This window comes from Anguilla anguilla, chromosome 19, assembly GCF_013347855.1.
Source record: "Anguilla anguilla isolate fAngAng1 chromosome 19, fAngAng1.pri, whole genome shotgun sequence".
Classification (NCBI taxonomy): domain Eukaryota; kingdom Metazoa; phylum Chordata; class Actinopteri; order Anguilliformes; family Anguillidae; genus Anguilla; species Anguilla anguilla.
In genome coordinates, this window is record NC_049219.1 from 7,956,273 (window position 1) to 7,983,691 (window position 27,419).

The following is a 27,419-nucleotide window of genomic DNA, read 5'->3' on the forward strand; positions in this document are numbered from 1 at the left end:
GCATTGTCCGTGTCTCATACTTACTAGTACATTGGCAACATGCGAGTGTGGACATTTGAAGTCCTTTTAAAGGGCACTTGTTTTTTTTCCCTTCCAACAGATGAGAATCACGAGATGTTAATTTTGTAAAATTCTAATATCTGAGTCTTGAGTAAACTATAAATTATTTTGGCAGATGGAAGTTACAAAAATCATCGAGGAATATAGATTGGTGTAGCACCATAGACATATTGTCCATTTTGGGTAAGAGTGGTGAGGAACTAATCCAGGATGCTCTGTGATTGCACAGAAATACAATACAAAGTGAACACAAAGCATTGATATGCAATACACGAAATCGGGCCTACTGTGACATCTTTTTTTATTATTACTTCTGTTATACAGTACTGTATGTGTGTATAATCAGAAATAGACAGATAAGGAGGAGAGAAGACTGTTCTGTTGTGCCTGCTGTTTGGGTGAGCAGTCTGCATTGCTATGATACCTACAAAGGTGATCCGGCTGACCTGGACAGGTCTTATCTATAATTAAATTTGGCACAAATAATTGCTGTGGATGCCTTCCAAAAATGAGCTTTTTATTTCCCAGCAGCGGTCGAGCAGTTAAAGGTTTTTGAGATGGTGACATGATTGCGCAGAGGAGTCTTTGCGCTCTTATTTTGAAGGCCTTGTGCACTTCAAATTTCAGTTATAAAAATACTTCTATTGTACGTGATTGAAATTGCAAATGGCATTGTAATCAATGCAGTATGGTGCATTTTTGATTATTTTTAAAATTTAGTGAATTATCAGCTATCAGTGTACAGGCTGTATCCTGTATAGCGAACGAGTGCTATGCAAGTTTTTATGATTTTTTTTCATGATATTATCCTGAGTAATCAGGAATTGTTCATTTCCAGACTCTCTTTTTTTAAAAATCTCAACCAGAGGCAGACGACTTGAGTATGTCACAAGCACACTTACCAGGAGCTTTGTTTTGGTAGGAGGAACGAATGGGCATTCATGAATTCAGGCAGGAAATATTGCGTTCCTGTTCTTCCCATCGTTACCTCATGACAAAGGGAGTTAATCAGATGAGTCATCGTTGTCGCGCAGCTGCAACCAAACTGTCCCCCGGGGGGGCCAAATCAGATCAATTGCATCGAAACTGAATTGCGTTCGTACGCGGTGACATCAAACTCAGCGCAATCGAATAAACCGGTGACTAAGACGTGCCACGAGTGTTCAGAACAAACCCACGTGAAACAGTGTGATGAGTGTGACTGAATAAGGGTCGTGTCACGCGGAGAGTGAATCCGGATTGATCCAGTTTGAGCTGGTTCGCTGTCGCCGTCTCTCGCGCGCAGGTTCTCAAGAAGCTGATCACGTGACCGACGACGTCATCGGCGGCCTGAGCTGGAGGCCCTAAACCTCATCAGATTTGTTGGGGAGAGGTTGGGGTTCAGCGAAATTTGAAGGGTTGTCTTGGAAACTGACACATTTTTGCCGTCGTAGGAAGAGGAAGATGGCTGCTCTAGGGTGTTCGAGGACCCCTGAGCAATGCAAGGTTAAACGATGGAAGTCAAGTTTCTGCCGGTATTGTGACACCAACAAGTGCTGAGCTCAACAGACACTTACACTGAAAACACATGTACGTTAATTCTGCTTGGCTAATGCTAACCTGAGCCACAGCTAAAAACCAGTTGTATGTTGATTCAACTTGGTTAATGAAATTCACTTAGCTTATGCTAGTTTTGCTTAATTGATCATCTGAGGACACTACCATCCCAGCCAACATAAAACATTCTCCAGTGTTGCCATGTAGTGGCGGGTATAGATAATGGATGGATGGGACCCCCATAACTCTCTGGGGATGCTAGTGTTTTTGGCTTTGTTGGGACATTTACTACCTGCCCTTCTGTTTATGTGTGTCTGTGGATGTGGATGTGTTCGTGTACATCTTCGGTGTTCCTTTTTTGAATGAACAAATTACATTTTTAAATATATTTTTAGGTAAATTATCATATCTGAAAAGGTGTTTTTAACCCAAAGGCCTGAAATAAAAGTTCAGTATTTTTTCCCCCCAAAATGAACACCAGTTGAAAACAAACGCGTGCTCATTCTTCACGGGTCAGTAATCCAAACACAAAACACAAGTAAAGACAGTTCCTCTCCTCAGGTTGTGTAAAAAATGTTTTATTGATTACTAGTGAGATTGTAAACTACTTCTACGACTCCCTTTGACACCATTCCCTCAGGAAACCCTCACCCCCTCCCCGCCCCTGGTTTGCAGCAGGGGTAACATGGAAGACTTCACTGCCAATATCACAACACACACACCGATGCCATGATGTCATCCGAAAGAGCTTAAGCGCTTTGAATATCGTACGGGTAATTATCGTCGTCGTTAAAGTGCTCGAGGGTATGTCGACGTGTTCTGCGAGGTTCTGGGCGACGTTGAGCTCCGCGATCTATGCTGCTTCGCGGGTGAAGAGGAGAGGTTGGGGGGGGGGTTTGGGCGGGGACTAGGTCCCACGCTTGATTTTACACCAGTTGCACCAACCAACTGAAGCCTGGAGCAATAAGAAATGATGAGGGACATCATCACCTTTCTGGTAAAAAAAAAATAGGTAGGAGCACCACCAATCACGGAGTGTGTTGGTAACCACGGATGGATCAAGGCCAATGGTGATTGGTAAATACGTTTCTGGCTATTCCTTATTCCCTGTAGGTATTGGATGGAAGAAAATTCACGATGTGTCCACAAGTCTGAGGGGTAGGAGATAAACAATGTCACCAGCATTAGTATCAGATACACTACAGATTCTTTAGACCAACCAGATTGTCATCTTCCCATGATCCTTCTGTCCTTCCCACATCAGTTTTCAGTTTGTAACAGGACATTCCAGTGCTATAATACGGTTCAGGAATCTTCAAGAAAAGCCAAGCACATGGACAGAATGTCTGGTGCCATGGTATGGTTTGAATGTTGAGAATAACTGAATATTGAGTGGGTCTCTAGAATCTAAGGCCTTGCACTATCCCTTACCCATTGGTCTCTTTGCCAGCAATTTTTAGAAACGTATTCAGTTTAATCAAGGCCCCATAGCCCCCCCCTCACTTTGTGACTGGTATCCACTGCTTCCTGGTTGCCATAGTGACAGAAGCCTTTTCTGAAAGACGCCCCAGAAAACAAAGGTTAGTTATTAAATATTAGTGTGTCACGTTTGTACATATAATCCAAACCTCACGTTTTAAGTTGAATCACGTTTATTACCTATTCTTTAAGCACTTGTTCTTATCCAGAGTGACTTACAGAACCCTGGCAATATGACATGAAAGTGAAAGTGGATGAAAGTTTTTTCAAAAGTATTAACAAAACAATCCACATGAAAGCGTTAACCGATTCTTAGCAAGCAAGTTAGTGATACTTCCCCTGTCCCACGGACTGATTCAGTTGCATACAGGACCGTGCATGGTGCGTTTATTGGGTGCTTGGCACAGTCAATTGAGATTTGGCACCAAAGTTAAAGCAAGACAGCATTGTGGCATTTGTTGCCAGCATCAGAACGTATCCATTTTAAATCTTGCGATAGCTGGTTTGCTTATGGTCGAATGCACGAGTAAATGCCGTCGCCACCATGATTGTCTGATATCCTTATATTATCCGTATATCAGATGGCATGATTTATAATTTTAGATATTTGTGAAACTAAGCTGGTTTCATTCAATTTTGACCCTGAAAGGCAGTCAAGCAGTCTGCATGAGCGTGGGCATTTTAGCTGATTTTCAGCAAAAGAAACGGATCCGATAAGATGCGTTTGATGTTGAAGCCGAGTCACGTGAGAATGCAAGCCAAAAAAAAAGGAAGCTGATGTGGGTCCCTCAGATCGGGAAATCACAGACAAGCCAAACAAGCTGAAAGCTGATTTCTGTCTGACTGAGAGTTTTCTGTCTGTGAGCATATTTCCAACAGTCAAAAGACATCACACCAGTAACTCAGTAAAATAACACCAAGGAAAGGATCCCAGAAATATAAAATGGGGTCATTTTCAAGCAGTGTAGTGAGACACTCACTCATGATGTTTCAGAATTGCATTTTAAAGGGAGAGTTAGTACAACGAATAGGCTCATTGTTTTGATAATGGCACATGACGGCGGAAACATCTTGAATTCTGGAAAACAATCCCATGGTGCTTTGCTGTTGGGAGGCTCCATGGTGAATGCTGTTCTTTTATAAAAAAAGAACATGTATAATAAAGCACAAATCCTGAATACAGGGATTACATGTTCAAACAGACCAGAAGTGCAAAAAATGTATGGTATTGATAATTTGAAAGGTTGCTATAAATTTTCAGAAAGAGGGTTGTTTGAAATAGACAAGTTAGTATATCACAATATGACCACTTGACTTTTGTGTGCAAGCAGCAATATGACAACATGCTAATTATGTTTTTATAACTACATATTGCTTGTGAAACACACATCTGAGCTCATAGGTCTACAGTTTGCATTGTTATTAATCTCATCGATGAACTGAATGAAATTTGACATCATATGTAAACTATATATTTTTAATTTAATGGATAGCAAGTTTCTGTTCTATGTGATGTCCTGTAGGGCTATATGAGTTTGCTAGAACAAGTAGGCTCACGTTGTGCTCGTATACACTTACATATATTGTAAAACATTTTGTAAAAATACAGTGTGTCACATATATATATTGATAAAAGTGCATATATATTCCGGTGGTGTTGATGTATATGCGCTGTACTCATAAATGTATTGCAGCTTTATTCCTTAAATGTTTTATACATATTGACTTCCACGTAACAGCTTTCCTCTTGTACGCACCCTCGTCTTGGCTTCACTTTGACAGGGGTGGGGGTGGGGGAGGGTTCCTGAAAAAGGATGAAAATTATATTAGAAGATTCCGGATATTCCGGAATATATATATATATATGTTTGTGGGTTTTCTTGCATAACAAAGATACCCCAAGAATGGCCTAGGGGAGTGATATCCTAGCTTTCCCCAAATAGGCTCAACTCGGAGTTTTCTTTGTGAAACAAAGGTTCCTTGAGGTCTACCATCCTGTAGGTTTTCACTCCAACCCTAACAAATCGCACCACATTCAACAGCTGGAGATCTCATTGAGCTGCTAATTAGTAGAATCAGGTGTGCCAAATTAGGGTTGAAATGAAAACCTACATTAATGTAGAATAAAAAAATACATTCATTTAAAATGAAAACAATGCAAACCACAAAGATAAAACAAACAAATGAATATAATATTATCAATAATACTAAAAAAACATTCCATTATTAGAACTCACCCCGTTCAACCATAATTAAGAAGTGTTGAGCGAATTGACTCTCTCTCCCGTACGCCTCTAGTTAACAAAGCCACGTGGTTGCCAATGGTAACTAGCAATATTTGCCCGTCGAAAAGCTTAAGGTTAGCTAGCCTGTGCTATTAAAATTTATCAACGGACCACCGAGCAGCAAGAACGAAGATGACACCGGAGAAACAGCTGAAAAGAAAGCTATAGCGGTACGTCAATATCAAGAGCAGTGTGTTATTTTTGGTTTCACGCCTCCGATCCACCACAACCATAGTGTTTACTTTGCGGCGAAATGTTATCAAACGAAAATATGAAACCATCCTATCTAAACCGGCAACTGAACACCTTATTTGTGTTGGCAAGACAGCTGAATTGCTACACAGAAAGCTGTCTGAATTTAGAGAAAGTCAGTAAACTATGAGAAAAGTTAGGACGACCTGTCGAAGCCCTGGAAGCATCGTTGTCCGTGGCCAAGGCTACAAAAACTTTAGTACTTTTACGATAGCCGCAGGGCTAATTTTACCAGCTACTGTGGCGCTTGCTGAAACTATGTTGGACAAAAAAATAGCAGATGCACTGAGAACAGTGCCCCTTTTCAACGAAACAGTCTGTCGAAGGACAGATGATATGGAAACTGACATTGTTGAGCAAGTCAACTAAAGAGTAAAACTAGCCAGCTGTGTATTTGCTCTGCAACTCGATGCGTCAACAGACATACAGTAAGCGGGGAGGCACAATTGATCGCATTTGTGTGATACACATGGACACTTCAGACATTAATGAACATATACTGTTGTGTAAAAGACTCCTGGGAAAAGCTACATGTGCTTTAACATTGCATTATTACTATTATTATTATTCATAATTTCACAATTAGGCCCTATTCAATTATTATTATCATGGTAATGTTAGCCTATTGTAACAGTGCTCGACTGACAGTGATTCATTGTTCCATCTCGCCCAAATTTAACGTTATATTTTTAAGACAGAGGGAGGGAGAGCGACTTTATCTTGTTTTATTTAGGTGAGGATATCTTTAACGTAAAGCCTGGAGACTGAGGGTCTCTGGCTCCACTGTATGACCTGGCCACCCGTTCCACACATTGACCACTCTCTGTGTAATGTAATTCTTCCGGTAAATTCCAGTGTGGAAGTTACTTTTAAATAATGGTATTGATGTCAGTTTTTTGACAGTGTTTCAGTTCTGGGAGGGCTCTGGTAAAGAGAACTCATATTTATCATTACATACCAAAAACTCAACTCCCCCCTCCTCCCCAAGTACCTGTGGGTTGCCAGCGTGAGGCTGCACTCAAAGCCGAGGTCCCAGCATCCTCCTGCGCGCTTCCTGTGAAGTTGTCCTCCTGCAACCGCTGGCATCCGTGAATGGTGCTGGTGTGCTTGTCCGTAGCAGGAAGGAGACAACCAATCTATTCCATTTCCCCATTGCACCCTAACCAATAACAGTCCAGTAGGCTTCCAGGCGCTGCTTGTCGATTAGCTGGTGGGTGAAGGGGGAGGTTCGCCACTGTGATGTTCTACCGTGATTCTCTTATCACATTATCCCTGATTAGAAAAACTACAGTATGTAAATATAATTGCTATCGTCATACTACTATTGTTTTCATTCACTCTGATAAGCGGTGGTGTCTTTGGTGGCCAATCATATGCGCGTAATAGGATGGGTGCCATATCTATATCCTCCAATCAGGCGAACCCGACGACACGTTTGTGTCAGAGTGTGCTGTGTGAGCTCGGAATTCTGACGGCGTGTAGCCCATTCGCCAGGCTGGGCTGTGGTCACATGACGTCTGGTCATTGACATGGGGAGTTTCCAAGGTGACGTGTGAGCATGGTGGGAGGGGGGTTCACCTCTGTAGCACCACTTTTTTAAACCCCCCTAGGTCCTTGGGGTTGCTGGCTCAAAGCCAAACATTGGCTACCAGACTGTGTCTCTGGGCACAGCAAAATTGTGAGCGTGATTCTTGGTGGTAAGCGCACAGACTTCTTAAAAGCGTGGGTTGAAACAGGGTCTGTGGTGAAGCTAAAGCGTGATGCAGTACAGTCTCTTCCTCCATTTGCTTCCCTCTCCCCCTGATTGGCTGGTCCAGAGTGCTGCAGTGCACTAATTGGCTGCGCGAGAGTGCTGCTGTGCCCTGATTGGCTGCTCCAGAGTCATAGAGTGCACTGATTGGCTGTGTCAGAGTGCTGCTGTACCCTGATTGGCTGCACCAGAGTGCTAGAGTGCACTGATTGGCTGTGTCAGAGTGCTGCTGTACCCTGATTGGCTGCACCAGAGTGCTAGAGTGCACTGATTGGCTGTGTCAGAGTGCTGCTGTACCCTGATTGGCTGCACCCAAGTGGAAGAGTGCACTGTTTGGCTGTGTCAGAGTGCTGGAGTGCACTGATTGGCTGCGCTAGAGTACTGCACTGCAGGAGGACGTGAGTAGAGAGAGGAGGAGTGCAGTGCTACCTCCCCCTGGCACTGACTCTGGATCAGTCTCAGCCTTCTCGCACGCAGCAGCTGGCAATCGGGTTTGGGCTTGGTCAGCTGATCCTGGATCGGTGGTCAGGGTCTGCCCCCTCCCCCTCATTTTCCTTTTTGGTCCATATGAGTGCTACAGTGAATGGAGTCACCACTGGGTATCTAGAAGTGTACTTTTGAAAGCGCTACAGGGTAGTAAAGGGCAAGATATTTAGCCTGCATTGCTTCAGTATATATATTCAGCTGTATCAATGGATGCAGTGTAAATGCTGTGTAAGAAGTTGCACAAGTTGCTCTGGATAAGAGCATCTGCTAAATGCCTGTAATGTGATGTATATGGTGCCTAAAGACTGTACGTTACTGATGCTACGTGAGCGATGTATTTAAGAATCTGTGTCAGGCCATACATTTGCATTTACATAATTTTACAGTCGCTTTTATCCAGAGCGGCTTATGAAAGTGTTTTTTGAATTCTATGACTACTGTCGGCGGGCGCGGTGACGACGCTTAGCAACCAGCCGCTGAACTTTTTTTTTAATGCAGCCCTGCTCTTTAGCTGTTAGCGTGTCGGCGTGCGCTGGGTTTTGCGATGGGCGGCGGACAGGAAACAGATCTGGGATCGGTCTCCTTAAACGCAGCGCTCCGCTGGGTTAGCGGGCGCCCCTGAGAGCACTGTTCTGGGATCAGCCAGCCAGACCAACCTTCCAACCGTTCTGCCCGACGCCCGAGCGCAGCTAAAATGGATCCAGCACAACGGCGGCAGCGGTGGGATGAGCGGGGGGCGGAGCCGGGCGGGGGGCGGGGGGCGGTGGGGGAGGGGTCGTGAGGGTCGTCTTCGCCCCCCCCTCCCCCTTCTCAGCACTCGCCGGCGGCGATCAGCTCCCCGCCGGGCCTCGCGGCCAGCCTGTCCCGCCTGGACTCGGCCTCCTCCTCTTCCTCCTCGTCGTACAGCGCGCGCCGGATGCCCAGCAGCGGGTGGGCGGGGTTCCGGCCGAAGGCCACGCCCTGGCCGTCCGGCTCCCCCGCTGGGGCGAGCGTTTCCGGGGGGAGGGGCTGGGTGGGCGAGCTCCCGTTCAGGTAGGAGGAGTTGGGCAGGGTGACTGCTGAGAAGGGCGGAGCAGGGGACTCTATCAGAGTGTCTTTTTTCTCTGTAGACAGAGGGAGAGAGAGAGAGAGAGAGAGAGTGAGTGAGAGAGATTAATTAAACACATGAACCCCTTTAATGTGTAAGATCACAATCAGTGCACCAGCATTAGAAGGTTCTCAAGTGAACATTCGAATGCTGATGTAACAATCCGTTCACCAGCATGAACATTCTAATGCTGATGTAATGATCACTACTGGTGACTGAAAGCAGTTCTAGAACAGTGCCAAAATTTTGAAAATACATTCCAAAAAACCTACTCTTTAAAGCTCTAATTAATTATTGCTCATTTACAGGTCAGCTGGGATGTTAGCGAAGCCATGTACAGAAAACAAAATATTTGCATATGATGTTACCTTTGTGTTACTGTTGGGACAATTTTTTATTTATGAGGTAAGTATTTCGCCCAGAGAAATGAGTTTACAGACGCTGTTCTCTGCTGCTCCTGTAGGAGGCTGACCTGCGATGGGGGCGGGGACTGCGTGGACGACGGTGTGGGTCCCCTCTATGAAGACGCTGTCCAGCGTGTGCTCCTGCGGGTGGGGCTGCGATTGGACGGTCTCGACCTTGGTTTTCCGGAAGGTCAGGGTGTAGGGCTGGACGTCCAGGGAGAAGTTTCGGGCATGCTTCTTCTCCAGGCACCCGCCGGTCAGGTCTGTGGCTGTGGGGAATGGGGGGGGGGGGGGGGTTAAGGGGGGGTGGGAGGGAATGTGCACGCACGTGGAGGAGTAAAAATATTATATGTCCAAAGAATGTCACATCAGCGGTAAATGGACTGCATTTATGGAGCGCATTTTCCAGCAACAACTTACAATGAATGCCTTTCATTCACCCATTCACACACACACACTCTCACACACCAATGGCCATGCCTTTCATTCACCCATTCACACACACACTCACACACCAGAGGTGATCGAGGCAATCGTGCAAGGCGCTCGGGAGCAGTGGGGGGGTGAGGTGTCTCGCTCAAGGAACACTTCCACACACACAGAAGCCCGAGAAAGGAACTGATAATTCTCCAGTTGCCAGACAACTGCTGTACCTACTGTGATAATTTCACCACAAAATACAAAATACAAAATTATACAGAATAAGGAAAATACTAAAAAAAAATACATTGTGTAACCCCCTCTAACAGAAAATACAAAACAAATTTCAGAATATAACACAATACGAAACAAAATGTGAATACAAAGCTTAACCCTCCTGTTCTGTTCATTTTTTAGGTACAGCAAAAATGTTCCCGGGTCAATCTGACCCAGTGCATGTTTAAACATCCAAAAGTTGTCAGAAACCAAAAAATCCTAATGAACATTGTGTGGGTACCTCATTGCTAACAATTCAATCAAAATTTAGTGCAATGGTGTTATTCACCTCTCACAGATCATGGTTTCATTAGGATAATTCACTCGTTTTTCATAAAAAATACATGTTCAAACTCTCTTTTTTCTGTATATTGGAAAAACCTAGATATAAAATACACTAGTTTTACATAACATTTAATTTTTTAAAATTTGTTTTACATTTTTAAACATTTTTTTTTCATGGGGTGATGTTGCTAAATAGAGATGAGACACCTCTTCTGTTCAGGGTCAAATTTACCGGTTCACTTAAAATCAAGCCAAATGAGTCATAAGGATTTTATTGAAAGTAAACTTTATTTATGCAATGTTTAGAAATGAAGAAATGAACAAAAATGAACAAGAGTTGAGCAATATGAACGAGGCGTGTGTATGTGTGTGTGTGTGTATCTGTGTGTCTACACAGCACACGAGTGACATGTCGTCACGTTATGCTTTTTGCAAATGAATTTTGCACGTTGCACATGTCGTGCTCATCTTGACGTCATGCTGACCTGGCACCTCTTCCACTTCCTTCTTCCCCCAGCAGCAACCTAGAAAGATGAGGGAGATGATTACTATGTCTTTTTGCTGATCCCGATCCCCTGACACGCACGCATGCACGCGCGCGCACACACACACACCACACACACACTTACTTACCTCAGGCACTGGTGTACTAGGTGCAGCCCTCTCCTGGATCTCCCTCACTGTGGCTGCAGTGGCTGGGGTCCTTGTGCTGCCTCCGTTGTATATGCGGTACCACCATATGCCTTCCCCAGCTCCTCGTGGAAGATGCGCCTCTTATACAGCTTTGACACGTTCCACTCAGGAAAAATCTCCATCCAGATGATGAATGCATTGTAGGCCGATACATCAATTATGTTATAAAAGATGCATAAAGGCCAGCACGCAGTCATTCGCTTGGTGCTGTAGGACCCCGTTACTTTGTCCAAGTTGTTCCACCCCCCCTTTGGTGGCATTGTAATCTAGGATCATGCTTGGTTTCTGGTCCTCTCTGATGCTGATTTCGGCATTTTTATGGAGAGTGCTCATGAGACACTAGGGCTGTGGTGTCTGTGAAGACAAACTTGGACAATTGAGGGGCCCTATACTTGATCACCAACAGTTCGGCATATCTCCACTTTCTCACACTTTACAGGTGAGGTAGGGATAATGGATAATAAGGAGAAAGAGTGTTTGTATGTATGTGTGTATTTGTGTGTGTTAGATTGGGGTGAAATGTGTGTGTGTGTGTGTGTGTGTGTGTGTGTGTGTGTGTGTGTGTGTGTGTGTGTGTGTGTGTATCGGCATGTATTACTATCTTTGTGAGAACCAAATGTCCCCACAAGGATAGAAGGATGAGGAAAATTATGCAAGATGGGGACCTTTTGCTGGTCCCCACAAGTTCAAGAGGCTGTTTTAGGGTTAGGAATAGAGTTAGGCATGTATTGGTTGGGGTTGGGGTTAGGGTTAGAGGTTACGGAATGAATGTAAGTCAATGGGAAGTCCTCACAAGTATAGCAATACAAACGTGTATGTGTGTGTCTGTGTGTGCGTGTGTGCATGCGGGTGTGTGTGTGTGTGTGTGTGTGTGTGTGTGTGATTGGGGAGAAATATGGTGGGAGGGAGTAGGAAATACCTTATGTCTCACATCTGCAAAGAAAGAAATGGTCTAAATTTAACTCTTCTGACCCCTTTTAGCCTCCACTTTCACTGCCGGGTCAAATTGACCCGAACAGTATCTCTGTGATATAAACATACAGGGGGGGTTTGCAAATACATGAAATGAACGATTTTCATTTAAAATGTTGATTACACTAATTAAGGCCAGTAGAAGAAGTTTCATACTGAAAAATTTTTTTAAGTATTTTTCCTAGATTTTCAAACTTTAAAAAGGGTCAATTTGACCCGCAACATAACAGGAGGGTATACAAGCTTGAGAATGAAGCACAATGCAAATTTAATTCTGAAAAGAAAGAAGCCGGTGAACTACAATCAAGATGGACGCCGATTGGTTTTGTCAGGCTTGCGGGTGACAGATGTGAGCCTGGCTGCTTACTGATAGACAGGGATGGACGAGGATGCACCAGCTGATGATTCAGAATGTATTTACGGCACTTTTTTTAAAAGTAGCATTGGCATGAAGCTCTGCACGAAGAAACGTTATGGAGGAAAAAAAAACATTTTAAAAAGGGCTCGTGGTCAAGTTTTGAAGTCATTTCCTGACTTTCGGAAAAGATAGAGAAGATACATTCTGGGGAGAAGGCGAGCCTGGAAACGAAGAGAACGTTCTGGAAGGCCGGTACCTTTGGAGATGGGCGGGTGCTGCGTGCTCTTGGTGTCCAGCTGCGGGTTGATGAAGTTGTCCATCACCGTCTTTCGCCGAACCGGCTTCAGCTTCTCCGGCTTGGCGCTGTTCTCCAGCCGCGTCATCGCCAGCGGCTCCTGCGCGTCGAGGGGAGAGAGCGGAGAGAGAGCGAGTGAGGGGCTTCCCCTTCGGACGACCCGCCGATCGCCACCTTAACTGGATGGGCTGAGCGCAGAAGTGAGCTTTTTTTTTTTTGAAAAGCCAATCCGGATTGGATAAGATTGTACCCTTGAGCAAGGTACTTAAACGGAATTTCTTCCGTGTATATAGATACTCAGCTGAATGAATGGATGCTATGTAAAAAAAAAAATCCAGAAAGTTGTGCAATTCTCTCTTGATAGGTTGCTGAATACCAGTAGGAATGACTGTGCACGTTATATAAATAAAAACGAATAAATTAAATGTACAACAAATTAAAACAAGATGATTGTCCCACAAAACAGCTCATGACTGAGGGATCATAATGGTATTGAATACTCAACACACTGTATAAATGTGTGTTTACATACATCTTTGGTCAACAAATCATTTCATTTGAGTATTATATTTAGCGAATTTAATATGAAAATCTGTTGAGATATCCACAACTCGCTCCTGCATGGTTTTATTTTTATATTTGATTTCATGACTTTATTTCCATGTAAAAATTTTGTGGCGGTGTAATCTCATGAAAGGCATGACAGGAGGCCTAATTCCAGCGAGGTGCAATATACACACACAAAAGACCCGACCGCGAGAACGATTTTACAACAATATAAAACCAACAACATAAATGCAGTGCACATACTGCTGATATATTGCGTTCAAAAATGTATTCCTGGGGTGTCTAGTGGCATAGCCTGTACGACCTCGACCTTTAGAATCCAGTCGCATGTCTCTTCCTGTCTCTCGCTCCCCTTTCTTTCTGTCTCTCTACACTGTCCTGTCCAGTACAGCTGATAAGCTCAAAAAATATATATGTATATATATTTTAAAAATGTATCCCTGGATGGTTTCAATTACCACCAACCTTTTGATCATTAAAGGCTGTTGAAAAAGTCTTCAGGTTCTCACGCTTTTCCCCATGAAAACTTGTAGACACAGTGACACAGTGCTTGTAGACAGTGCATTTTGGGTCGTCTCTGTTTTCACACCTTTGAGCTCTTCATTTTTGTCAAACGGTTTTCGATGACCGCGTCTCCACACTTTCGATTAAAAAAGGAATCCGCTTGCCATGTGACACGTTACGGCAACTGAGAGCACTCTTTGATCGGACTGATGGACCAGTCCTTGAATGTGACCGAGGGACAAGGCGCGGCCTATTTCCGATACAATCTGGCCTTAACAGTGTAAACCCTCCTTCAGCAGACATTTAAAGAGTCTAACTGAGAGCAGCTAAGAGCTTGTTGCAGTAAAGGTTATGATTACGGTTGGAACAAAGCCAGCATGTACAGGAGACCCCCAGGGTCAAGTTTGAGAGCAATTACAGTAAAACAAAAGGGACTGCTTTGCTCTGATTTCCTGTAGTGAGACGTCCGATTGGTGGACACAGGGGAGAGTCCGACTCTCCGAAACAGGGGTACCGGGTCCTACCTTGAAGGGCTGCGGCAGGGGGTTGGTGGAGGGGATCCACTTGATCTTCTTCCGGGGGCGTTTCACGACCAGCGGCGGCTCCCCGCCCAGCTCGCCGACGGCCAGCACGGCGGGGTCCAGGCCCGGGTCCACCGTCTGGATGCCGGACTCGCGCACGGTGGGCGTGGCGTCGTGGTTGGACTGCGCCAGGGCGGCCAGCAGCTGGCGGACCACGTTGTCGTACATGAGGTCGCTCTCGTTGGTGATGAAGTCCAGGCGGTTGAGCGACTTGATGTGGTCGCGGTTCTCGTTGCAGAACATGGCCAGGATGTTGATGTCGCAGAACTGCGAGCGCTGCCAGCGCCGCCGCGTCTTGATGCCCACCTTGTGGAGCTTGTCGAAGACGAAGTTGGACTTGCGCACCACGAACAGGTGCAGCAGATTGAGCAGGATGATGACGTTGACGCCGGCGAGCAGGCCCAGGTCCACGGCGGCCATGATGCGCTGGAGCTGCACGGCCGGCAGCTTGCAGTTGACGTCCAGCCGGTGCGGCGGCGGGCTGCTGACGTCCGGCAGCTCGCCCAGGGCGCAGGTGAACTCGTTCTGCCGCTGGCGGGCGTAGTAGGCGCTCAGGTAGGTGATGGGCATGGAGCTCAGGCAGATGATGGCCAGGTGGCGGGCCAGGTACAGCTTGGCCAGGAAGTTGCTCTCGCCGCGGCGCTCCAGGTACTTCTCGAAGAGGTTCTGCTCGGGGCTCTTCTCCTTCTCGGCGTTCTCGATGATCTCGCGGCGCTCCCGCTCCGTGATGCCCGGCCCCTTGGACTGGATCTGCTTCTCGATTTTGGGCGCCCGGCCCTCGGCCGCCCGGTGGTAGCAGTTGTCGATCTCGTGGAGCAGGAAGTTGAGCTCGGAGGTGAGGCGCGTGGAGGCCATGAACTCCCAGCCCAGGGCGGGCAGGTACATGATGCCGGCGAAGGCCAGCAGGGCGTAGGGCAGGAACTTGTGCTCGAAGAGGGAGGGCCGGAGGGCGGGGTCCACGCCCGGGATGGCGTCCCGCAGCTCCGTCCAGCAGTAGCCGCGGGCGTACAGGGCCTGGTCGCGGGTGAAGTTGTGCGGCGTGTAGCAGTAGATGGACTCCTCTGGAGAGGGCAGAGATGGGGGCGTTAGCGCAGTTTTGCAGTATATGGGTGGGCAGATGTGGTGAGGGGGGTGTTAGCGGTTAGCATAGTTTTGCAGTATATGGGTGTGCAGATGTGGGGAGGGGGGTGTTAGCAGTTAGCTGAGTGTAGCGGTATTTGGGTCAGGAGATCAGGGAGCGGGGCATTAGCGGTTACCGGAGTGTAGCAGTATATCATTTTGGAACCTAAAAGGTCAGATACTTTCAGGAAGGAGTATTACTGCTCTTTCCTTTTTATGAACATAACTGACACAACTCAAGACATAACTGTTATTCATTACTGTTATAAAAGACATAACTATCATTCACTGCATAAAATGAGATACTGCTTTAATGTTTCACCCTTTCTATCCACTACCAACATTTCCTTAAAGTAGCTTATGCTCCATAGCATTCTCCAACTCCACCCCAGGGCCCTCTTCTGTTTGCTGGTTTAACTTACAGCCAATCTCTCGCCCAATTAAGGGTTGCTGAAACCGTATGTTATTTTCTTAAGCACGAAGCAAGTTTGGCTCATTTTGAGCTTTTAATTTTTCCACAAATATTAAGTTTCAGCGTCCACACTTTCAGCAATTAGAGCCTCAATTATCTCACTGGTTAGCCTGTAATCAATTTAAAATATGATTAATTCCTTTTTCCCTTTTTGGAATTGTTTGCGAAATATTACATTACAGGAAAGGAAACCATCAGTTGATCTGGCTGGTTGTCTAGGGGTGTGAATGTGGAGCAGTGAAGCATTCCTTCTTCATGTCATGTTTAGCTAGCTTCTGGCACATTGTGGCCGTGCGAGGGTAAACCGTCCCTCGGTGGACATTAGAAGTCTTAATTAAGAACCGTTAACGGCTTGTCACGGTCGAGGGACCGCCAAAGCGTCTGGAAGTAGAACCAGCACGCGCGGGGGGGGGGGTCCGGGACGAGTTTGAGAACCCCGGCGTCCGGCCGGCCGCGAGCCGCCGTTACCGCGAAGCCGGCTGCGCGGCTCGGCCCGCGAGCGCATCGAGCGAGCGCGCGCCGAGAAATACCGAGCGTCCGCGAGCCGGCCCTTTAAGAGCCCGGGCGAAGATGGCCGACGCCCCGAGGAGGGGCCTGCACCGGTGCGGGGGAATGCGGATGAGAGAGCCCCCCCCCCCCCCCCCCCCCTTCTCCGCCCCCCCCTTAAGAAAGGAAAGCACTCAGTCACAGCTGGTTGGTGTTGCTATGCAGAGAACCTGACTCAGCACTTTCCTCAGCGGCCCAAACCAGCCCAGCCTCATCTCCATAAGGACCTCGCACACTAAGCGTGGGCCCTTATCCCTTAACAAAGATGGTCAGGCGAGCATACTGATACATTTATTTGATACAAATAAAGGGCAGGTAGTCCCTAGTCCGGTAGACTGTGACCCTGGTTCAGGAGAAGCTATGCTGGTCTGCCGGTGTTGGGTTTCGCCCAAGAAACCAGGTGAGGTGTGTTAACTGTCTAATCAGCTGCGTCGATTGATCAATTAAGTTTCAAATTTCATACACAGCTGGGCTTCTGAAAAACTACGTATAGTGTATGACACATAATAAGTACACTCTTCGTAGGATTATGATATTGAGGACACAGAACTGCCTAAAAAGTCTACCACCACATGCTGCTCCTAGATCAGTTTATCCAGCTCGAATCACCACCCTTATTGTTATGCAATCAGCCTTGGGGACGGGAAAGCTCCAGTCCTGACGCAGCGCGCCGCGATCGCTGCGCAGTTCCCACGAGCGAAGTTCCTAACCTGCGAAGTTGCGGGTGAAGACCAGGGTGACCAGCAGGATGGGGATGATGACGGTGCCGATGGTGACCACGCGGTCGAAGGGCAGCTCCAGCTTGAGCTGGACCATGAGGCCGGCCAGGGCCCCGCCCTTCTCGTCCTGGGACGAGCCCGGCAGGATCAGCTCCTTCAGCTTCTCTCCGGCGAGCAGAGCCGTGGCCATGTCCAAGTTCTGCTCGAGGAGGTTCTGCATTCGGGTCGCCGGGAGTCTCTCTCCCAATTTATCCCCTCCCCTCCAACTCCCTTCTCCTGGTCCCGCGGGCTCTTGGGCGTCTGGGCCTCCCCGGCCCAGCCGGGCTTCCGATTGGCCGGCTCTTTCTCACTGAAGGGGCTGGCCGCGGCTCATTGGACCGTCGAGCTTGTCGGCCGACCTTGCCGATTGACGGACAGCGTCTGTCTTTTTTTCTGACTGTCTGGTTGAGTGTCACAGCCTGAAAGACCGGCTGTCTGATTGTATATGACCTGCTGTCTCACTGACTGACTGTTTATAGCTGACTGATTTACTGATTGTGTATGACCAACTTACTGTCTGATGGTGCGTGACTAGGAGTCTGACTGATTGTGCCTGATTGACAGATTTGCTGACTGATTGTGTCCGAACAGCTGACTTGCTGTCTGATTGTGTGTGACTGGCCTGTCCGTCTAGGTGACCGGGCTGTGACTTCACTGGTATTAGACTGCCTTACTGATGTTCTGGGAACGCTACTGTCCCTCACTGCATACCAGATTGAATTATTCTATATACTCACTTTGATAAGACTGCCCATTTCACAGAAATGAGTGTCTGTTTCTTCTAAGTTCCTGTCCTGCTTTAAAAAATTATTTGTGGTCTTACCAATGGTGTAACTGTCTATGTCAAGTGCACTTCAAGTGGAGTAACTGGCTTGACCGGGTTTCGAGCGAATGCGGTTGTCTGCTCTCGCATCTGTCTTAAGAGCACGCGTACGGTTTTCCCTCTGTCCTGATTTGTATTCCTGCAAGAGAAGAACAAAAAGCAGGCGCTTGATACTGTGAGAAACCAATACACACAGAAATCTAAGGCACTGGGGGTGGGGATGGGGGGCAGTGACCGGCATCCAGAGGAACCAAATCTAGCAGATTGACCATAAAATCGCCATAAATCAGGAAGCGGAAATGGCTCTTGTTAAAAGCAGCACTGGGACAACGAGTGAACTGGCGAAAACGAGGGGCTGTCCAAATAGTTAAGACACGCAGGGAAAAGGCTGTAACTTACCCGTGTATATTTCTGAACAGGATTCATTCAGAACTCGCAAACAAAAGAACACACCAGATGAAGGGAAAAGCAATCAAACGGAATCTGAAGCAGAGCCCTTGGGTTGAAGATGTAAAGCACTGATAACCAGCACTCACATGGGCAAAATCCCATAAGGCTGCTAAATCAATGGCAGCTTGTTTGCAGTGAATTCTCTGTACCGTTTCTGGCCAAGGCCTTTTATTATAGGGTATTTTAAACTATTTTTAGGATGCTTCTGTCTCATTACACTGTACTGTCTAATATCGGCTTTTTGGTAATGATGTTGCAAACGGCCACAGATGTTATTTCGTATTTTGTGTGCGGAACACGACAAGACCGGAGGATCAGCCTTTTGGCCTGGAATATCATCGCCTTCCCGGGATTTTTGGCGGTGCCGGCTGACCCAGGACAAAGTTACCGCTCTCTTAACCCGCGCAAGAACCCGCTTAGCCAAAATCAGATCCGAAGACTCATTACTCCACACTGATCTACCCTCTGTCAATAAGGCTCCGGGGCAAAGATTATTCTCTCAATCATTTCCCATGAATCCACCCTCAAAGTGGACAAACGTTCCTTAGGGAAAAGTAATCCACTGCACGTATAATGAAATCAAATATTCTGCAACCATACTGCAACCAAATGTATGGGCAGATGTATGACTCTGCAGCGTGCTGCAGCACGTTCTGTCTCTGCGATGGACGCGTGGGCGTGGACTTTTGTGTGGGCGGACCCTGTGATCTCCGAGGCTCCACCCCTCGTCGGCGGTCTGTGCTGCGGTCCTCCCTGGGAAGCTCTGATTGGACCATGTCCAAAAATCCCAGAATCCTTTGCGGCACTCCCCCCCCCCGGTAAGGGCTTTCCCGTTTTTTGCTCGAGGTTCCCGCCGGCTTCTCCGTGACCTCCATCTTTGAAATGCGCTGCTCTCCCCTAGCGGGAGGGTAATGGCACACAGCTGTGTGGAACAGACTGCCAGGTCATGCAATCGAGGCAGAAACCCGGGGGGGGGGGGGGGTTGTTCAGATCCAGGCTTTGACGCAGTGCTGTGTGTTTGCTAATGGCCTTTTCTCATTATTATCTATCCTTATATTCTTATGTTCTTAATAGATGGCAGTTATTGAGCGAGTGTCATAATATGGTCTTTGGCCTATGAAGTAAATGCCCCCTGTATTAAAAAAAAAATACTTTATAGCTTCCCTTTTTAAAAATGATCTAATTTGACTGGCCAGGCATAATCAATCAATCACCAATCTGGGCGAAATCAAGTCAGCGTGTGCGTCCCCTCGCCTTCGCTCCTGCCCCGCAGCCTCCGCTAAATTTTGTGAGTCCGTTCTCTGCGTTGCGCCCAGGTGATGTCACCGTCTGGAGCGCTGTATGATGTGGTATTGTAGTATTATATATTCATGTTACCTATTTAAATTGAGCTGCATGTTTTCTGAAGGTCCCCTTTAAGGCACTGTAGCGTGTAGAACAGGGTGAACTGTGCCACTGCCAATCAGGAATAGGGAATAACAATGTACTTCTGCACCCTATGGGTATCCGGGAAGCAGTATCCACCAATCAGTGCTGGCGTTGTTCTGTTAGCCGTCACCAGCCTTCTCTGTGATTGGCGGAGGGCCTTTCTATTTTTACCCGTGAGGTGATGTCACGGCGGCCTTATCCCTGTTTCATTATGCATGCTCATCGGCAGGCTGTGCGCCTGTGTCATTACCGATTCTCGCTGAGTGAGCAGGGGAGAGGTGCAGCTGGAGAGAACTCCGCACAGCACACCCCCCCCTCTTCCTCTGCACACGCTCTCTTTCAAATTCAAATTCAAACTGTCATTTTTGAAATGCAAGGCACCTGTAGCGCAGCTGTCAGTTTGTTTCTCTGCGGTCCGCTCTCCGAGGGCATAAAATGTCTGATTTCCACGTAAGACCCAGATCTTCTTTTGTGTGTCCGCTTTCTCAAACGTTCCAGCGCTCTCTCCCACTTCCATCCTGGATCTCTAGACTTCTCGCCTCTGACGCCCCCCCCCCTCCCCCCTTCCCCCCCGACTCTATGATCAAAGCAGTAGATGACACCAGGGTTGTTGTGTGACCCCAGTTTTGGGGGCTGGGGGCTGACGGCGGGCGAGCGAGTGAGCGAGCGTCACAGGCTTTTCGAGGCCGCTCCACTCACCCCAACCAATGGGGACGGCCGCGGTCGGCTGAAGTAACGACACGGTTTCCGCGGTTATCTTGCGGTTTCGCGTTCCTGGCTTTGCTAGCCCGCGATGCTAGCGAGGAATTAACCATCTGACCGTAACCTGAGCCTGAAACGGTCAGGTTTGAAATGATTAGCTTCTAAAAATCAACAAGTGACAAAGCTTGTCTAGATATCTAAATCTAGATGTTTATCAATACAGACGATACAAACAACGGACGAAACGAACAAATTTGTTTGGTATTATAAAATTACTGTGACCTGCCCCTGAGAGGAAACTGCGGTAACGATATGAAGGCGTTTACCCCAAGCAACCAGTGACAGTTCAGACCTCCCACTCACCCAGACAGATATTTCAGGTAGACGAAAGTCACCCCTCAACAGCGATTCCTAAAAACCCTGAACTGCAATTAAATATAAAATTATCCAATAAATTAATTTAAATTTAATGACCAAACAAAAAGTTTTATCAACCCGACACACCCGAAAGGCACAAATACGGACACAAGCGATAACAAAAAATGAAAATAATAAGGGGTTGTGGGGGTATTAATTATCAATTAAAATAAAACAGTTACAATAACAACACAATGTTTTAAATTGCAATATAATCTCATCTTTGCTAAAGGAAATGTGATGCTGTATTTTCCTGTGCAACATCCCTCAGGCTGTGGCAGTCTCTCCCCATCTGCCTGTCTCTCCCTCTCTCTTTCTCTGTTCTCTTTCGTTCTTTTTTCCAGTTCTCTGTCTTTAAATTTGCGTCTATTTATCTCTTTTCTTTCCCGTGCCTTTCTTTTCTGTCTCTCTCAGTCTGTCTCTCGGTCTCTCTGACTCTCTCTCTCTCTCTCTCTCTCTGTCTCTTTATGTCTCTCTCCCTCCCTATCGCCCTTCGCGCGTTCGAACCCTCGGCCAGCCTCCTCCTTGTGATAAATGATGAAAAGTCGCCGCACCGTACCGCACCGTACCACACCGTACCGCACCGTACCGCACCGTACCGCACCGTGAGGCTCAGAGAGCGAGCTGTGCGAACAGACAGTGATGAAGCTCTACTGGGGAAATAAATAGTGTTCTCCAGCGAGCCATGACTCATAGGTGCAAGGACGCTTTCAGAAAGCTCACTCGTAGCCAGGAAATGGAGAGGGCAATGTTAATATAAAATTCAGCACTCCCCGCTCCAAAGCATCACGGTCCCCCCAAAAATCTTAAATTGATAATGACTTCTATAAATAAATGGGTCTCCATGTGACATAACGGGATATTGTACGTATAATGCACGTGGTGTGGAAAGATAGATTGTGTAACACAGGACTGACCACTATGGGTGACTGGTTTTGCGCACATGTTGCATCCCTGCCGATCTGGCGCCGTTAGGAACGTCCGTGGTACCTGACGCACGCCAGCGCTCTGATTGCGGCGATCGGGAGCAGCCACAGAGTGTTCCGTCGCCGCTTCCCGAGGACGAGACTGAAGGAGACCCGGGGACGTGCTGGAGGCGGGGCTAACCGTGCACCGACCAATCAGAGCAGGGCGTTCCGAAATGTCTTTTAAAAATGTGATCCAATGCTGATCAAGCTCGCCTAAATACAAACGCACACTGCATTCTACTCACTCTCTGAACAAATTGGATTGAAAGGTCTGTTTAAAAAGACTGAGTTCATTCGCTGTGTCCCTCTATGCCAAACATCTGGTGTCATTTCCAGATACTTTCCCGTTTGCAGTTGAACCTGGAAACCCAAAGCACGTTCACCCACTGTCTGCGTTACCTTTGCATTTTCACTTATGCTTTTAGCTGACCTTGTTATAAAGCGAGACTTACAATTAGCGCTAATGACTAAAAGGCCTATATTCGTAAGTCACCAACATTCCAAGTAGCCATTGAGAGTGCAATCGTTGGGCCATAACACGACGGCAATAGATAATCCTTTGTCACTAGAATTAGCATGGGTAAGGGAAGGTAAAGAGGGTTTTTTTTAGGGGGTAGGGATATATAGTATGATAGACAGGAGAACTTGTGGAAGAGGGGAATTGGGGCTGAGGCAGGAGGAGAGGGGCGAGCTGGGTGGAGAAGGGTGTCAAATGACCTCTAATCTTAGAGGTCATGTGACCTGGGCAGGGACCAAATCTTTTTGCTAAATTTAAGGAGCAGCCCCTACAAGTACCCTACATGTCACAGTGTTGCAGGTCACTGTGTGTCATAAGTAGGGGCTTATACATTGTCCAGAGGCACAAGTGTCCCCCTTAAAATTTTATTTTTCCATAAAGTCACAGTGGCTTAACCTATAGACTACAGTACCCACCACTGAGTCAAGCCTGACACCCCAAGGGGTGTCTGCTTCTACTACAAGAGGTGGCAATCTATGGTGCGCATTGACAACTGCCTCTGTGAATAAATACTTCCTGATGGTCATGTGACATAATTTTTTCCCACAGAGCAAGCCCTTCCTCTCTCCAGTCCAGACCTTCAGAGGACACTGCCTCACCAAAAGTGTGAACTTTGACCGCCTGTTTAAAAAACATGGGTTTGTCCTTCAGCATAACATGGAGCTGTAAGCCTTTTTGCTGCTTTAAATAATATATATTGCAGGTTGTTTTATATCCATTCCCTTGGTTTTTTGTTGCTCTTTTGAGAGACATCTTAGGAACCTTAAGGCGAGGGACCTTGTAAATCACTCAGCATAAAAGCGTCTGCTGAACTAATGTATAAAGGATGGGAAACCCGTTACCTCACACGAGAGAAAGTGGTGTTTTTTCATTGTTTTCTTTTTCCACTACAGGCTTTCTTCGTGGTCAGGTGGACCCTCGTGATAGCGTAAGTTACGTTTTAATGCCACTGCTGCATATGCGTAAAGCCCTGGCTACATAGCTAGCGGAACTAGATGAACCCAGGTCAAAATATCAGTGGGTGCACTCACTTTGTACACTGTCCCTATCAAATCCAACTCATGTGAATTTTGCCGTCTGTACTTATAACCCCCAGATTATCTTTCTGAGATACCACCTTGCGCCTTTCCCGCTAGCGGCCCGCACGCAAATAACGCTTTCCGCTTTCCAACCTCTCATCATATTCATTTTGTCGCTTTAAAACCAAAAGCCAAAAATCTGTTTTAAAAATGTTTTGCACAAAGCTTGACTGGAAACTATTTTATGAAGAAGGCCTGTCTATTTTTCTGTGCGTTTTTTTGGTCAGAAACCAATTGCTTCTCGTGCAAGTGAGCATCTCCCGCTCGGTTAAATGACTTCAATGATAAACCGCATGGTTGTGAGTTGGGCACATGCCAAGAGTGCCGTAATATTTGCTGGTTTAGCAGACACCATACCCAGACGCTTATTATTCTACATAAGGCAGTATCTGTCGGAAGATTAGAACCCACAACCGTGCCCTTGCCTCTTCTCTCAACTGCAGGTACCGGTGTGTCTGTATGTAACGGATATTAAAAGAAAGCGTGCTTTCCTGAAGTTATGAAACAAGCTAGTGCTGAAGCTATCAATAAAAATGACCTTAGCATTACATTGCCCTTCTGGACAGAATCGCGAGCTGTAGCCCGCTACAAACCCCAATTGATTTGAAATAAAAGAAAGAAGAAAAAAAACAGATAGATAGCCCTTAAATGAACATATAACACTGAAGGAGGAAGCGTTCAAAAAAGTGAAATCATGTTATGTAAATACGGGCAAACAGTGTACAATTAGAGGGCAAGCTACTAAACGGCCAATTTGAATTTTGAAGATCAATTGTTATATAGGAAAATATATTAAGAAATACAAGCTTGAATTCATGCTCGCTGTCCCTGTCAGTTAAGTCATCACTCATGATTCGTTTATTCAATGTCGACCAGTTCTCCAACAGTTCAAGTTGTTTTAACACGAATGCATTGTTTGCGTCTTGGCAGATATGAAAGTTACAAGAAGCTTCATTTATTTGTACTGAAATTGTTCATTAGAAATGTATTTATTGCTATCGGTCGTTTTTGTCATTTTTGGAATAGGCTACAGTTGCATACGCGTTGAAAATATCATTGCCTCGCAAGGTCTGTGCTGCCGTTGTTGCATAGTTGTCAGTGAAAGTTTTTAGACGTGCTGTGCGTTTCCTATGTTGCAGCAATGTCAAAAACTGCCTGAGCAACTTCAGCTACCCAGAACAAATCCCGGTGTCAGACCCTGACTAATAATGCAATGGTCAAGAAAATGTATGCGTAAAATAAAGACGGCGTGTTACAGCGATGTGAATAATAACATAAATATGTTAAGATGTTTGAACGGAAAGAGGGCAGAGCGTCCGGGCTTTTGCTCACCTCTCCTGTGCTTCTCACCTGAATTCTCTTCCGTTGACCTGCACGTGTCGGTTACGGCAGGTTTTCGAAAGACATTCAGTAACCAAGCGTGGCCGTTTAAGACTGTGAACATGAACGCCATACATCTAACATAGAATGATCTAGAGATGAAATTTTATGAACTCACCCGCCGTTAGGATCTTCGGCGCCCCAAGGGTTAATCTGCAGTGCGGGCGAGCCGCTACAGCGTGTATCCGGCACCGGTTTGTTCCGCTTTACCCCACCTCCTCCTCCCCCTACCGCTTTCTCTTTCCTTCGTTTGCCTCACAATCAGCGATGGTAGACGCGTGTTTCCGTTTGGGCTTGAAGTTGTGCGCCCCGTTACATATAAATCTGCTGTGTACCTCCACCCCCTACTGTCTTAGTCTCATTTATGGCGGCTTTTGGCTGCCTTTAGATTAGTTATTTAGCAGAATAGCTGAAAGACATTACACAATGGGACAGCATAACAAACTACACTCTGTTGACGAACGGTCCTGTATTTTTAACGTCTTGCACATGTCGTACCAGGACACTGGTAGCGCGAGCACCGGTGCAGGATCTCGTTGCATCATGTAAGAGGAGCTGTCCAGCATTTCAGAAGCTGTGAGGTCGTAAACCCACTCGCGCGCTGAGTGTATCAACTCTTTGTTTCCCATCCATTACGCCGTCTCGCCCAAATATCACTTAGTTAAGAGGTAGGCGTTGGTTGAGCAGACTCTCGCGTCAAGAGGTCCCAGTGGAGGACAAACAAGAGCACACCTGCGAACGTTCACCATCTTTCTCTGTCGCTCTCCTCTCAGCATCTCCGAACGCCTTGTTGCTGCTTCGAGATCTCTCTGAGCGCGCGAGCGTCCTTGTGCGTCTGGGGGCGCGGTGCGCATGTTTGACAGTTGTATGTCTCTTCATGTTATAATTTTTTTGTCTATGTGAGTTTCTGTTGATGCCTGGACTCGGCTGTATCCGCTGTTTGCCGTGGTGACAAAATGGTTGCAACAAGAGAGCCGACATTAGCTGATCATATTATTTTGTCGATCTTGTTATATGTGCAGCATGTATCGCAAAACGTGAAAGAGTAGAGTAGATTGAGAATATTTATTTGATTGAAAAACAGGAAACTCTTATTAGGCGTTTCGGAGTGCGTTAATATTTCATCTGATGCTATCAAAAAATATTGGCTTCGGGTTCTGTCAGTGTTTTGACACTGTACGTGTCTCCCAAGTTCGAGATAATAGTTTACAAGTTGTAGATCGGAGATGAACTTTCATTTATTGATTACTAGTTGATGCACTTTCGGTTGTCCAGTCTACATCCTACCGTATAGAAAGCTCTCTTCGAGCTCGAGAGAAGTATTGTGTCCTACCAACGCTGAGACGCCCTAGTTCCCTAACGGAGAAAATACAGCTCCCTATAACCGGTTCGCGCCGGTTTGAGAGTCTCTCCTCGCGGCTGCTACCATTGAGGGGTATAAGGTTGTGCACAGCCGCAATGTTGCTTGAGTGCAGGCATCTGCACAACACGCGTTTCAGCCGCCAGTATCGGCGACGAATAGCATTCGCGTTTAAAAAGCTCGAATCAGATCACTGGCTGCGTTATAGATATTTCTAAGAGTATTCTGACTGAAGGATGCCAAGCGGAAGACATTGTTTTGTCAGGGTATTAAGATCTGAAGTCTGATATGTTATATTTCACATTCGCATTGTCCATATAAAGTCCGAATAATTGCACTTCCTCCAAAATCTTAATATTTGTTATTTTATGTGTGTAGGTTAGCCCTCGTGTCCATTCGTTTAAGTGAGATTTATTCAAGGTCATCTGACAAACAAACTGACATTAATTACAATATATGCAGTCAATATTAGAGAACACAAATGATCTGATATTTTTCTGGCCGATTTGATAGAGAAGTGCATATCGCTTACTTTTTAAGACCGACTAAATCGATGGAGAAAAATTGCTTTGAAAATTATTAGCTCTGACAAATCAGAAAGTTGACCGTCTAGTTATCGGCTGTCTACTGTTGCATATTTTCTGTTCGGCCTCAGAATGGTCAGGTGGGCTGTCATTGGTGGCAGCTGTAGATGGCTGGAGATCAATTGGCTAGCAACACCGGGTCCGTCGGGCGCGTATTTACGGGGTACACATACATAACTCAACGGTCTCTTGCCCTCGCGCGGCTGATTCCTCACTCTGTCCTTGGTGCTGAAATGCCAACCGGTGACCGCGGCCGGAAAAGCGTTAGTTCCTGACCCCTTGTGCAGCAATCTCTTCGGGACCTTGCAGAGGGAGTCTAGTAAACCCGCACATTATCAATTCTCACGAGCAGAGTGAAAGTGAAGACTAAGCACGCTCCCATTGGTCGTGTAGACTTTCTAATATATTCGACATCAGAACAGTATTTATTCAGCTTCTCTCGCCCCTATCTCACGCGCTCTGTTTTAGCTTCGCACCTGCGCCCCAGATCAATGTCCTATCAATCATTCATTTGTCACGCTTGAAA

General features: G+C 46.4%; 1 protein-coding gene across 2 annotated transcripts; it reads right to left on the bottom strand.

The window, feature by feature from the left end:
- Window positions 1–8,630: 8,630 nt before the first annotated feature.
- Window positions 8,631–26,369, bottom strand: panx2 (pannexin 2). Of its 2 annotated transcripts, none has more exons than XM_035402315.1 (6): window positions 25,068–26,369; window positions 17,138–18,147; window positions 14,234–15,351; window positions 12,600–12,738; window positions 9,408–9,602; window positions 8,631–8,951 (listed from the first exon to the last, which is right to left on the bottom strand). In XM_035402315.1, the coding sequence occupies exons 2-6, from the start codon at window positions 17,364–17,366 to the stop codon at window positions 8,659–8,661; spliced, it is 1,974 nt and encodes a 657-aa protein (XP_035258206.1). In that variant the 5' UTR covers window positions 17,367–18,147; window positions 25,068–26,369; the 3' UTR covers window positions 8,631–8,658. The 2 variants fall into 2 exon arrangements, with proteins under 2 accessions (XP_035258206.1, XP_035258204.1); XM_035402313.1 differs by having other exon boundaries at window positions 9,408–9,608.
- Window positions 26,370–27,419: the final 1,050 nt, after the last annotated feature.